The following is a 15075-nucleotide window of genomic DNA, read 5'->3' as shown; positions in this document are numbered from 1 at the left end:
AAGATAGTCATCACTTCTTGGTAAGTCCTTACACATCAAAGTCTTAACTCCATTCTCTTGTTAGATCACTCTTTTAAGCAAAGTTTTTGGTAATCATACTCCTAGAAATCTTCTTAAGTTCAAGATCTACTCAAGGGAGTTGTTAGGGCCGAAAATCACTTCATCTCTTCCCACTTCTTCTTCAAAACCAAAACATCAAAGCAAAGGTGAGTTCATACCCCCTTGTTTTCGGTTTTCATATGATTTTTGGGGGAGAATACAAGAAAAATATGTAGATTTATGTGTTATATGCATGTGTTTGTGTGATTTCTTAACTTATTTGGTAAAAATATGTTAGATCTGTGTAGATCTCGAAATTTTAAGTAATATTAAACAAATATCTATGAACTATGACATTATATACATGAAATTATCAAGCCATAAGTGATTACATGTCTAAAATACAAAACATTTCAACAAAAACCTTGTTAAAGGTCAAAATTGTCAAGAAAACAAAAGATAAGGGTAAAAAGTGTCATTTAAGTTTTCATATGGGACAAAAAGATCCTACATGTATATATAAGTATTTTTATGTTAAACATACTTTAAAAAGGGTCAAAAATGAAAATTTAAGCTTAATGGACAACATTTGGGCCTCACGGTTTTTGGGGCTCAAATTGCGAAAAAAATGAAGTTTTGGGTTAGAAATGATATTTAGCCAAAGTTTGGGATCATAAATGAAGATAAACCAAATTTAAGGGTAAAAATAACATTTATTTTCAAGTTGGACCAAAAATTTAAATTTTTCCAAAATTGGGCCGAAAGTGTAAATTTTTACAAACAAAGGGTTTAAAATGCACTTTTCTGTAAAACAAGGTTTTAAAAGTGAAAATATACATTTTTGGGCTAAAACTGTAAATTTTTAGTCATTTGAGACAAAATTGCAAATTTTTACAATTCATGGACTAAAGTCATTTTTTACAAACTTAGGGCCTTAATTAAGCATTGAAAGGTTATTGGACAAAAATATCGTTTTTACAAAGAAATGATATTTTTATTATCAATCTAGTAAACCTAGAGTTAAAAACAACCAACGGGGTGAAACAAACGAACGAAACACGTCAATAACTATTTATTGGACCTAATATTCACGATCTTGGTCATTGGGCCCTAAGGGCCCAATTAAGTGTATATTGAGTCCAATGTTTTCCATGATATGTTTAGTGAGCGTTACAACCCACTTACATGTTAATTTGGGCCTAAATTATGGGTTACGTGCTTATTGGGCCTTTGTGTCCCATTTTCATGCCTATTGGGCCTAACTTACCCTTTTATTATGTTATTGGACCTTTGTGGCCCATTTACATGTTAATTGGGCTTAGAATGAAAATTCACATACTTTGTAGATCTTAAATATACCTCTACATAGTTTATGAATTTGTATACTTAGCTTTGGAATGGAAAAAATTATAACTTACGCGTAAAACATTAAACATGGGGAAAATCTTATCAAATGGGAAAGGTTGAGAATCTAGTGAGACTTGTCGGTTGACACCTCTGAGTGTACAATCGTAGCCTGTAGTTATAATTAAAGTTTCCTGGATGGAAAACGAGAATTTGTGTATAGATCTATACGGGGTGACCCCCCACACCTTAGTTGCTCGCTACAGCTAGACTAGGCCAGTCTAGGGCGACAACATCCCTAGCAACACCGACATTTGGAAAAATACCAAGACGGGCGATCTAGTCATTATCATGCATGGTTATAACGACACATGTAGGGATTCAACACCACTTAAACACATAGAATATTAATTCTTTAATTGTGTCAACACGAAAACATTAAATCAACGATACAAGAACCTAGACATTAAGACAGAAAATATCAGATTTTCTGGGAAAAATATTTTTATACATTTACCATTTATTCACGATACAATGAATTTAAACAATACTCGTATAAGCTACAACTATAAAATTTACACATGCATTTATACTTGATTTTCACATCATTTTCAGACATTATACAGAAAATATCAAATTTTCAGGGTTTTTACGAAAGATACAAAGACTTTCATTCAACCATACATATGAACTCACCAACATTATATATGTTGATATTTTCAAAATATCTTGTATTATCTGGTAATCATTAAGATGAAAGAAATGCAAGTCTGGTTTTGTTTATGTAATACGACTTGTCGTATTTTTAACAATTCGAACTTATGTAACTTAACAATGTACTTGATGTAAACAATGTTGGTTGTATTATGTAATGTTGGTGATAAATGTGTTATGTTTCATGTATATTCATTGTGATGATTATTCAATTGTTAGTCACTGTAACATCCGGGATTTCAGGTATTATATTTATTCATTTTATTTTGAGTTTTGTGGAAGGACTCGGCGAGTTGGTGCGTAGACTCGCCGATTAGAGACGCGATTTCTCATCCGGATTAATGACCAGACTCGACAAGTCGCATTGGTGGACTTGGCGAGTCCGCGCTGTTTAATGAAACCCTAATTTCTCGGGTTTGGGGCCTATTTAAATGGCCTTATGGCCGTCATTTGTGCTCACCAGTCCCCAGAGAGAAACCCTAGTGAGCTTGAGTGTTTGGAGTGAGAGAAGGAGCCATTATTAACCTTGGTGGTGTTGTCTAGCAAGGTAAAGGAAGCTACAACCAAGAGGAAGCAAGAAGGATAATTTCCTGAAGATCTGAGGTCCAGAACATCAAGTTTGAGGTACCATTTTTGAACCGTTTTCTGTTGAGGTGATGTTCATGTTGATTTAGGGTTTATTGATCCCTTTTATGGCTAGATCTAGTGCTCATTTGGTCCCTTAAGCGAGTTAGGTTCTGGATCTGGATCCTTGGGGTCCAGAGTGTCCCTTTGTCCAAGCTTTTTAGGAATCCATGGAGGTTTTGGTTTGCGATCTTTGTGCTTGAGGTCAAAACACCATTTATGAGTCATTAGGTGTGATATGAGCGCCAAGACATGAACTTTACGTGATAAATAAGCTTGGAAGGACTGGATCTATGAGTTAGTGGAACAGATCTGACCTCATAAGGTCGTTTGGGGTTGTGCATGGAATGCACTCGCCGAGTCCATTGGCAGACTCGACGAGTTAGTGCGGGTTGTTCATGGATTCCGAACCAGGGGTTGAGTAACCGAGTTGGGTGAGTGACTCGGTGAGTCGGAAGGGACTCAGAGGAATTGGGTTTGACCTTTGACCATTGACCAAAGTTGACCCGTGTTGACTTGATATGGTTAGTCAACTTTAGTTGGGAAAGTGTTAATTAGAGATGTATCGTGTTATAGGAGGACTATAGCTCGGGAGATCGAGCACTAGTGATTTCAGGGATTTACGAGTTACCGAGATATGCGAGGTGAGTCTTCTCACTATACTTTACCTTGAGTAGGTAAATAGAGTTATGTGATACAGTGTTTTATATATTGTTTGTTGCACTGCATTCTTCTATGTGATTTATACTGTGCATGCTTGCAGAGTTAGAACCCGAGGGTTCACAGAGTTTTGGGTGCACGAACCCACAGAGTTATAGCCTCGAGTGGCTAATGTGTTATATGTGGTATTTTGGAAAACTCACTAAGTTTTGTGCTTACAGTGTTTTGTGTTATGTGTTTCAGGTACTAGTGAGGATCGTGGGAAGGCGCCGGCTTGATCAGTACACACACGAGATTTTATGCTAAAAGATCTTGGGATTGTTATATGTTATAAATTGAGTTTCAAACAATGATGTTTTTATGATTTACAAATGAATTATGTTTTTATAAATGCAAAAAATTGTTTTGGAAATTTACGGTGTTACAAGTTGGTATCAGAGTCTTGGTTTGAGGGATTCGGGTACACCTCCGGGAGTATTTTGTGACAACCCAAGTTGTCCCGTTACATTTCCCCGTTACCGTTAACGGAATTTTCCACTGTGTAAAAGTTCCGTTAATTAGAAGTCGTCAATTTAATATACATCCCAATTGTTTACATTTAATAACTTCTTCGTTTGACGTCCGTTCTTGCCTAACTTTTTATCGCTTTGATACTAACAATGAGATCTTCGATTCTCGTTTAGATCACTAAGGCTAAATATCGCTTTAACGTACATTTCACTTTTTACGTTATTCAGCGGTACCGGTTCTGACGCAAAACTTCGACAGGTCATAACTTCTTCGTTATAACTCGGATTTCGGCATTCTTTATATCTTCGGAAACCTTGTTTCAACTACTGCAACATTATCTACAGATATCAACTTTATTTTACACTTAAATTTTGACGCTTATTTTTATTCTTACTTAATCAAACCACATAATTAAGCAATTAATTACAAAACACATAATACTCAAATAATACACTTATATTATTTCAAAACGGGTTACAAAGATTAACCTAGACTATTACATTGCTAAAAATGGCAAGCCCAGAAACACAGGTGTTACACATCATATGTAATTTATTTGGAAACATGTGTTTTTGCAACGATGTAACCTTTTAAATTATATTTATGATGGTTGTGTTTACTTTCTTCACTATGGTTATGATACTAAGCATGACGTCCTCCGCCCCCGAATGTTTCCGTCGTTTCGGTTTGGGGGTGTGACATAGTAGCGGTGGGTCTATATCCACAATGCTAGCCCACCAATAGGAATTGTATGTTAAATGACTGTCTATGTGATATTCATCTAGGCTTGCTACTACCTGATATGTTTATGTGCTAGTATGTTATGATGTTATGTGATAGTAGCAGTAGGGGAGATAGTCCCCAAGATATCCGGTTGAAAGGACCGAAGGGGAGGCCAGCACCCAGATATGTTAGGCAATATCCGATCGAAAGGACTGAAGGGGAGGCCAACACCCAGATATGCTTGGCAATGTCCGGTCGAAATGACCGAAGGGGTAGGTCGGGCACCCATATATGCCTGGCATTATTTATGTTTTATGTTTGTATGGTATGTGGTATGATGGGGGAACTCACTAAGCTTCATGCTTACAGTTTTCAGTTTTGTTTCAGGTACCTCTTCAGCGAAGGGGAAGGAGCCGACACGGTAGCTACACATCACACGCACATCAGATTTCCGCATTATTGATTCATGGGATTGTACTATGATTTTACTACTATTTGTGTTTTGATTTGGAACATGTTTTGAATGATTTATGGTTCATTGTGATATTAACAAGTTAGTCAGTAAATGTTTTATAAATCAATTAATTAAAAATGAATTTTTGGACTCAAAATTTGGGACATTACAAGATGGTTCTAGAGGGAATTATGGAGCTTTTATAGGGCTTCTACGAATCTTAGGGTTGCTTTGGGGGGGGGGGGGGGGGGGGAGAAAAGGGTTAGAATTATCCATAAGGAAACCTATCTTTTATGCATCTCCTCAAGCCCTATAAATACCCCAAGGCATAAGACATTTCGGATTCACTCTTCCAAGGAACCCTAAAGCCAAAATTATACCTTCTATTCCTCTTTCTTCAAAAGCCTCCAACTACTAGGGTTTGGGTGTGAACCATCAGACACACGAGATTTCTGGTGCTGACTTTCTGAAGTTCTACAAAGAAGGAGTTCTAGTTTATTTACAACAATAAACTAAAATGTATGTTTTCTATTATCCCTTATCCTAAATCAAAAATAACAATGTACTTTAGGGTTCTTGAATTCAGATTGTTGTTTGCATATTATAATGAGAATATAGATCCTTTAGGGTCTATGCGAACTTAAGGGTTTATGTTTTCCACCAAAATATAATTTTTGTTATCTATAAAACCCATCAGGGGTATCATCAGGTTTATTTCTATGATCTGGATGCTCCCAAGACCATTTTCAGGACCCGATATGGGCATTATGAGTTCCTAGAAATGCCTTTTGGTTCAACGAATGCACTTGCTATTTTATGGGCCTGGTGAATCGGGTATGTCGACCACTTATGGATAGGTCTGTTACAGTATATTGACGAAATTTTAGTGTACTCTTCGACTACCGAGGATCATTAGAGGAATTTGCGAGAAGTCTTGGAGACTCTATGTATGGAGAAACGTCACACAAAGTTCTCCAAATGCAAATTTTGGTTGAGGGAGGACACATTTCAGGCATTGAAGAAACTCTTATGTAAGGCTCTTGTTTTGTCCCTGCACGATGGAAATGAGGATTTTTGCAGTTTTCAATAATGCTTCATATTCAGGATTTGGGTTGGGTACTCATGAAGTGGTTGAAAGTGATCGCTTACGCTTCCCGTCAACTGAAGACTGCCGAGCGAAATTATTCGGTGCATGATTTGGAGTTAGCAGTCGTGGTATTTGCACTCAAGTTATGGCAACATTACTTGTATGGTATGAAGTGCATTCTACATACTGAACATAAGAGCTTACAACATATCTAAAACCATAAAAAGATGAATATGAGGCATCGTTGATGGGTAGAGTTGTGTGCAGATTACAATTACGAGATTAGTTACCACCCATGAATAACAAATGTGGTAGCTGATGCTCTGAGTTGAAAGGAGTCGATGGTGTTATATCATCTGAAATGTATGACATTAATTATGATACCAAGTATATCTGAGTAGTTACAAACTGCTCAGACCAAGGGTTTGGAAGAAAACCATGTGAAAGAGGAAGTAATGGTTAAGCAACAAGCTCGTTTGGTTGAGGATAGTCGAGGGCTTAGGACCTTTCAGGGGCGTTTGTGGGTCCCTAACATGGGTGGTATTCGTGACACACTGTTACAGGACACACATAGTTCAAAGTATTTGATCCACCCAATTACAACAAAGATGTATCAAGACCTGAAAGCGAGTTATTGGTGGATGGGTATAAAGAGGGAGATAACAAAGTACGTGTCAGAATGCGTGAATTGTGTGCAAGTTAAGGTTGATCACTAACAATCCTATGGTGAGTTACGACAGTCGGGGATTCCTGAGTGGAAATGATATAAAATTACAATAGATTTTGTTACAAAGTTACCATATACAACATATTGTAATGACATGATTTTGGTGATAGTGGATCGGTTGACGAAAAGCGCACACTTTTTGGCAATTATGGAGAACGAGAAGTTAGAAAAATTGGCTATGTGGAGGAGATAGTTACTCGACATGGAGTGCCACCATCTATTATTTCAGATTGTGATAGTTGGTTTGCTTCGAGGTTATGGTAGAAACTTCAGGAAGAATACTTGTGATTTAATTTAATTTACATATAACAACTTAAACGCTTAACCCACGGTAATTTTTCTTAATTAATACGGTGGTTAGAGGAGCTCTTAACACACCTTCTTAATCAAAGTTATGGACCAAATAAGCATCTAATTAATCCATAAAATTTGATTAGCATTAAGATTAAAGAATTATCTAATGAAAAAGGAGTCTAAAGCTTCGCTACCATTTTGGAGGATGCATTTCATGGATTCAAATGAAATGAAAACATAAATTAAAACCATTTATTGCTAATAAATTTGAAGATCCATTACTTAATCAATAAATTAACCAAGTAAGTATCATTCAAACTTTTAAACTCATGAATAAAAACATAAGAATGATGTAGAAATTTAACTAGAATATGCACTCATAAAACTATCACCACAAGTCATAAAATCTTCAAAACAAAATAGACATCCATGGATTACTTCCAATATCAAGTAAACGTGTTCAGCCACACATGCTTAAGATTAAGAATAAGAGTTTAGAAGTACCAAGCATTCACTAAAATGAACTATATGAAAACAAATCTTTAAAATATGCTCAAGAACCTTCAAAATCTCCATAGAAACTCTCCTTCCTTGATTGGTTCAAGATATCCAAAAGACAAACACCAACCTTCCCATAATAACTGCCAATGTGAAAACAAAAGCGCCTCTACATTACTCATGCAAACCGTGTAAGTATAGGCTAAAAAGCCACACAGACCACATGACTTGGTTAATTTTACTTGCATGCAATTGTCATTTTCACAATGATCTTGCTTCAAAATGTCCATCTTTGGATTTTGGTAAACTAATGGCTCAACAAGCCCAAAATGAGCTCAAACATCATTCTTTAAACATCTTAAACCAAATTTGCTCAAATTCTTCATCCTTTTTTTTCTATCAACATCTTCATCATCCTCACGCCCACAAGAAATGCCATCAAATCCACAAGAAATCCTGCATCAATTAGTCTTCTAAAAATATGAAATCAAGCATAAAGAATAGAAAATACCTGACATATATATATATATATATATATATATATATATATATATATATAAGTAAATTAAAATATGCTAAAATAAATTACGAAAAAAGTAAATAAAAAGCCCTCATAACGAGCCTTTCTGGAACTAGTTGATATAATACCGTCAGGGGGTGGAACAAAACCGCACCATAACTAAAATTAACTGTATAAACCGCAATAAAAACCGATGGTGAAGTTTTCTATTTTTGAAAAACCGCAAATTTGCGTTGAGGTGCGGTTATTAATTTTCAAAAACGGCAAAAAAAAAAAAAAAAAAAACTGCACCCCACCACATATATTATATACACATTTTTTTTTATTAATTATTAATATATTAAAAATAAAACAAGTTTCATGGATGAAAGAATGATAAAATTCTAGAAGTCAAAAGTATTGGATTTTTGTAATGTTTAACATTGGAAACGGTGAAATTTCACAATTTTAAGATATTTATTGTTAATCACTAGTGATTTTATATTTTTAAGATATTAGTTGTTTGTGATTTAAGTTAACTGTGTTATACCTTATTTTTTTTAATTACAAGTACTATGTTTGAACTTTTAAAACCGTTTGAACTCTAAATTGCGGTTAAAATCCACATAAAATCCATACGGTTAATAACCGAAACAAAAAAAAAAAAAACCCGCACCGCAAAAATAACCGCCTACCCCACCGCAAAAATAACCGCACCAAATGGTTTTGAAAATAGATTAACCGCATTTATGGTTATCGGTGATGTTTTAACCAATAATCACACCGAACCGTAACGCACTCACCTACACTTTAGAAGGGAAGTCCTATGTGGTCCAACATATTGGGCCAAGCTATTTGGAACCTGATGCTAACCTATTTTGAAGGATGACATGCCTCACTTTTTGCAAATGAATTTTAAAGATTCTAGAAGGTTTAAAGATAGTTTGAGACGTGTCATTATGATTCTTGTGAGGTTGATCAATTCATTGAGCTTGCACTTGATCACTGTACTTGGATCTTGCTCGTGTGTGTGATACTAGTAGATCGAAACTACTTTGGTTCTTATACTATACGTGGAATTCAACCATAAATTAGTCGCAGTGCACCTCAATTTAAGAATATTTAAAATTCCCCATAAAATTGTGTTTATGGCTTATATCGTCTCATGGGCAATATTGCTGGATCTTATTCGATTTTGTTTCCACAACTTATTATTAGTTGTTAATAACTATACAATACCACAACGTTGTTGTGCTCAATTAGATATCATGATAGTATTATTATATGTTTGACACATGAAATGTGAATTAATGATATTAAAAATTTGTTTTGAAAGCTATGTTTTCCAGTAATCTTACAAGTTAACTAAAAGTAGATAACATATATATATATATATATATATATATATATATATATATATATATATATATATATATATATATATATATATATATATATATATATATTTATTTATTTTTTCAATAAGATAAAGAAAATGTAAGGGTTTAATCACTAACATTTTTTTCTTAAATAATCGATAAACTAATAAAATGCAGTGCATTTATGTTTTGACTTTTTCAAAATCTGAACTTTGTACTTGGAATATTGTGAAAAATATACAAAAAATAACTTGTTATGGACTTTATTTTAGAAATATTGTTACGAAAAACTTCTCAACCAAATATTGTATCGAACTCTCCTACGATTCTAAATAATCTTATGATTCTAAATATTCAAGCATACAAACAATCAACATTAGTACTATATGGTCTTTCATAGTTTTTTTTTTTTTTTTTTTTTTTTTTTTTTTTTTTTTTTTTAATGGGAATGCTGTGATGTTTTAAAAAGCACCAAGATGAAGATGGCTGAGGTACCTGAATTTATTACTTTTTAATCAACAATCGAGTTAAAACCAAATATATCTATCGAAACAACAACATTAGTTAAAACTTTGAATTGTTAACTCCAATTTTAAAGGGTCCTACATATTAAAAGATCACCTTTATTAGTATTGAGGTCAATTTTATACAAATTTTATAGAAACATTATCATGTTTTCATCTACATACCAACCAAACATATTCAGAGTCTAAAGTAACTTAAAATCTCGTCTCTTGATAATCAAAACATGATAATTATTTGTATAAAAATCATTTATTTTCATATCAAAATTAAAGTAAAAAAATATGGTAGCAGCATAACTATAGAAGTATAGATAATTTAACCCAACAAGCAAGAAAAAAAAAAAAGTCGATGTTAGACCGGATCCTTTCCCGGTAAAAGAAAAAGACGTTAGGTGGATTGGTTTGAAAAAACTGCCACCAGCTTTTTCTTTTGACGATTACACATCGATCCTTCACATATTCAACCATCCGCGCCAATTCTCCGGCGAATTCTCTCAGATCAAACAACAACTGAAAACCAATCACCAGGATCTTAATAGAAAGGTTGCGATTATCAACATAATCTCTGATTTCTTCAACTGATAAGAATTCCAGTTTGCAGATTTTTCAGCCAGCGAAGAAGAACAAGACTGCGAATTGTAACAAACAACATGGAGGTGAAACGGCGGACGGCGAAAACGCTGGTCGGGAAACTGAGTTCGGTGTCCGAGCAAACTCGTACGGAATCGCTTTGCGAGCTGCGTCTCATGTCCAAGAACGATCCAGAGACGCGAACCCTAATTGCTGAAGCTGGTGCGATTCCGTATCTCTCTGAGATACTATACTCTCCATCTGCTATCGCACAAGAGAACGCAACTGCTACACTACTTAATATTTCGATCTCTTCACGAGAACCTTTGATGTCCACGCGAGGGTTACTCGACGCTTTATCTCACGCGCTCCGGAACCCTGCTTCCCCCTCCACCGCCCAATCCGCCGCCGCAACGTTATTTAGTCTGTTAACTGTTGATACCTACCGGCCGATTATTGGTTCAAAACGTGACATACTGTATGCGCTCATCGACATAATCAGAAACCCTAATTCGCATCCGAGATCAATCAAAGATGCTCTGAAAGCGCTGTTTGGGATTTCGTTGTATCCGCTCAATCGTGCGACCGTGATTGAACTAGGAGCGGTGCCTGCGTTGTTTTCGTTGGTGGTGAAGGACGGGAGGCTAGGGGTTGTGGAGGATGCTACGGCGGTGATTGCACAGATCGCAGGGTGCGAGGAAGCTGGAGACGCGTTTAGGAAAGTTTCAGGGGTTGGGGTTTTGGTGGATTTGCTGGATTTATCAACAGGGTCGAGTGCTAGGACAAAAGAGAATGCTGTTTCGGGTTTGTTGAACATGGTGCAGTGTGGGAAGAAAGATGTTGGGGAATACGTTAAAGAGATGGCTTATATAGTCTGTAATGGCATATCTGATGTTGCAGACAATGGAAGCTCAAAAGGGAAGAACAAAGCTAATGAATTGTTGAAGTTAATGGATGGAGCTTCTGGAATGAGCAGATCACAAGAGATGCAACCCGACACTGTAATTATTCATTCTTATTGAATCACTGCTCTCAAAATTTTCTAATTTCATCATTGTTTTTGGTACTTTTTTGCATATACATTTCATCTACAATGTCAAAAGCTATCTGTAACCTTATTCTTGCAAATCTGATAAGTTTTTAGGTACACCTAGATAATCCCTTTATGATTTCCTCTTGTATTATGTAAATATTCAAAATCCTTTAGGGCTAATATACACAACATTAGAAAATTCCTCTGATAAAAATTGCAACTTTTGCATGTTTGAATAAGATTACAATTCAACTTATCTTTTTGTTAACAATTGTAGCATTTATCTTGAATGCAGGAGAATTTGGAAAATGGGAGGTGGAGTTGGTCTAATTCCAGTGTCTGATTAAGAACTGAACCAATGGCTATGACCCAGAAAAAAAAAACCTCTTTTTTCCAGATGAGCCCACTTCGGATCCATTTTCAGTATTTGAAAACCCATCTTCAAGGGTTAATTGGTGGAAATAGCAATGTGCTTTTACTTGTTTGTATATTAATTATTATTGCATCATATTTTCATTATTATTAGAATGAAAAATCTACCTAATTATAGCAATGTCATCCAAAAACAAACCAATTTTCACTGCTAGAGTTGAGTTGATTTTTCAAAGTGGAATGTTTACAATGGTGTAATAGAAAGAAATGAAAATAAGATGCTATAATAAACAAATAAACAAAAGTATGATGTTATTTCTTGCATATAACCCCATCTTTAGTGGCTAGATTTTGTAGTTTTTTTTTTATGGTTTTTGACTGTTGTGTCTCTTATAGCATGTAGTTTTGTGTAGATATGTTGGTTTTTTTAAATCCGGTTATTGTGCATTTGATATCAATTGGAATCTACCAAAGGCAAATAACTTATGATTATTGCATTAAATTCTGAAACTGTATTATTATTATTATAAGGGTAAATTGGACTTTTCGACCTTGTGTTTTAGTTTTATCTCCACGGATATGATTGTTGCGAAGATATTTTTTTTACTAGTTCCACTAAGTCGAATTATATATTCAAACTAGATACAGATAGTTTGATGAAAGATAAAACAATTTATTTAGAAAAACACCGAGAGATATTTGTTTGTACTAAATGTTACAATCAAATACCATTTCAATTAATTGTTTTTTTTCATCGAGTAATTTCCTTTCAGTTAATAACACCCCAATTCTAATATGCTATGGTTTAAATTGTTTTATGACATTAAGTCATACTTTACCAAAATATGGTCTAACAAAAACTTTTTGAACATTTGTTTAAGTACTAATAAGCTTGCGTGTTACAAACTCATATCATAGCAGCCAAAGTAGAATTTAAAACATAAGATCATAACAAGAACCTATTACTATTAGCAAGCTACACTCCAAGTCCACCTATGAAGTACTTTTAACAAGTCCTTAAGTTTCTTCTAGTCCTTCAGTATTTGATATACATGACATAAAATAAAATTCTTAAAAAGAAAACTTCTCATGAGTTACATGGGTTTTAGAAACAATTTTTTTCTTTTCATGAAAATTGTTTTCAACTATTTGTATAGAAAACTTGGTTGAAAGACATAACAATATTCATAAGAACTTTAAGATTACTCATAACTTATTGAAAATTTACCATAAAAACCCTTGAAATGTAATGCATTTCAAAATATACTTTTTCTTTACTCAAATTCTTCAACTATTCAATTCCTCCTTAATTGACATGTACTTTCATGCCAAATACTATTCTAGAAACAAGTCATTATATGACTTTTAAAGAAATAAGTATTTCAATTTGTTGTTACATCTACTTTCATTCTAGTGTGTAATCTAATGTTATGTAATGCATGAAATCAAGCTCACGTGCTATATGTTTAGGCTCTCATCAACTTATGGGCTAAATGATTCGACTCTCGTCACTTACATGCCATTTAATTTGGTTTTCATCAATGACCAAAATGGAAAGAAGAGATTAACCTTTTGTAGCTCTCATTGGGTCCCAAGAGGATTATCTTTGTCGGGACTCTCATAGACTACTACTTTGCAATGTAAGGTACCATCTCAATAGTGCATTCCTTGTCTAGACCTTTACTTCAAGACTATCATGCCAATAACATTCAATGTTGCATGAAACTTAACTCTACAGGCCATTAAATTTGGCTCTTATCAAATTCATATGAATGTCATATTATGTTTATTATTTTCTAGGACTTCCATTCAAATTTACAATGTCATGATATGTTTGTTCTATTACTAATATAAGGGTCAAGAGATTGGCTCTCATTCAAACTTACAATTTTACGATATGTTTGCTTTGTCGAACATAAATTCTTTTTATTTACATAAAGGATTTTCACATATGAAAATGTACTAATATGCTTTTGAAAGAATTTCTAAACACAAATACCTTGACTATTTGAAAACATTCTAACATGCTCTTTAAGTAAGTTCATAAACACAAGTATTTTTCACAAACATAACATTTGACACATTTGAAAATATTTCATCATTTACTATGCCATGTATCCATGAAAAAGAGCCTCATGTACTCACATTGGTAGTTAGGTCGTCTAACCACACAACTCTAGTTGTCTTTTACTTTTGATCATTACTTTGCTCTTTAACTCTTTTACTTTCAATTCCTATAGAATTGATCATTCCATTCATTTAGTATTTAAATCATATCCTAAGACATATTCTATTCACATATTATATACCAACTGTACAACTTGACAAGTAGGTCAATGACTCATAAGGTTGTCTTACCATTCTTGTTTTGTCTTAACACTTTAGTTGTAAATATAACCCTTTATAATTCTTAACTAAACTTGTCATGTATTATCACACTTTATGTGATGCACCACTAATAATAATACCAACTTCAAACTCATGCTAATACATTATTAATTTTCTAACCTCTACTAATGACATGTTAATTATTCCATAAACGTACTTTAAAATTCTTTAAAACATACTTTAATTATTCCATAAACATACTTTAAAATTCCATATTACCAAATTATACAACTTGTATTTTTCATGTTATGGATCGAAGTACTTGTGATGGATTAAACTCATGTTATTTGTTAATCACTAATTTGATTTAACGATGGACTATACATGATTTATATGTGGTTATCTATGACAAATTTCACCATTTATCAAAACCTAAAGTTACAGTTCATGAAGTCACCTTATATTTTCAACTTTTAATCAATACAAAAGAAAGTGTTTAATCCAATGTATTATATGCCACCTTGGGGTTATGACGGGCCACCGTACTAGCGGTCAATAATCTCACATGTGCTCTAACATCCGTAAATTCGAGCTAGACATTTTAAGGATATTAAATTATATAAAATATAATTTCATTGCATACATGTTTTATGGGCAAGTATTATGAGCTTATAATATTTGAATAAAACATTATTA

At 33.9% G+C, this 15075-nt stretch overlaps 1 protein-coding gene across 1 annotated transcript; it reads left to right on the top strand.

The window, feature by feature from the left end:
• Positions 1-10404: 10404 nt before the first annotated feature.
• LOC145005692 (ARM repeat superfamily protein) lies at positions 10405-12553 on the top strand. Its single transcript, XM_078964809.1, has 2 exons — positions 10405-11647; positions 11975-12553. Exons 1-2 carry the CDS (start codon positions 10727-10729, stop codon positions 12020-12022), a joined length of 969 nt encoding a protein of 322 aa, XP_078820935.1. The 5' UTR covers positions 10405-10726; the 3' UTR covers positions 12023-12553.
• The last annotated feature ends 2522 nt before the right edge of the window (positions 12554-15075 follow it).

The sequence above is a fragment of the Lactuca saligna genome, chromosome 7, assembly GCF_052625555.1.
Source record: "Lactuca saligna cultivar CGN05327 chromosome 7, ASM5262555v1, whole genome shotgun sequence".
Taxonomy (NCBI): Eukaryota; Viridiplantae; Streptophyta; class Magnoliopsida; order Asterales; family Asteraceae; genus Lactuca; species Lactuca saligna.
Note: the sequence above shows the minus strand (reverse complement) of the source record. Positions and strands in the feature narration are given on the sequence as shown.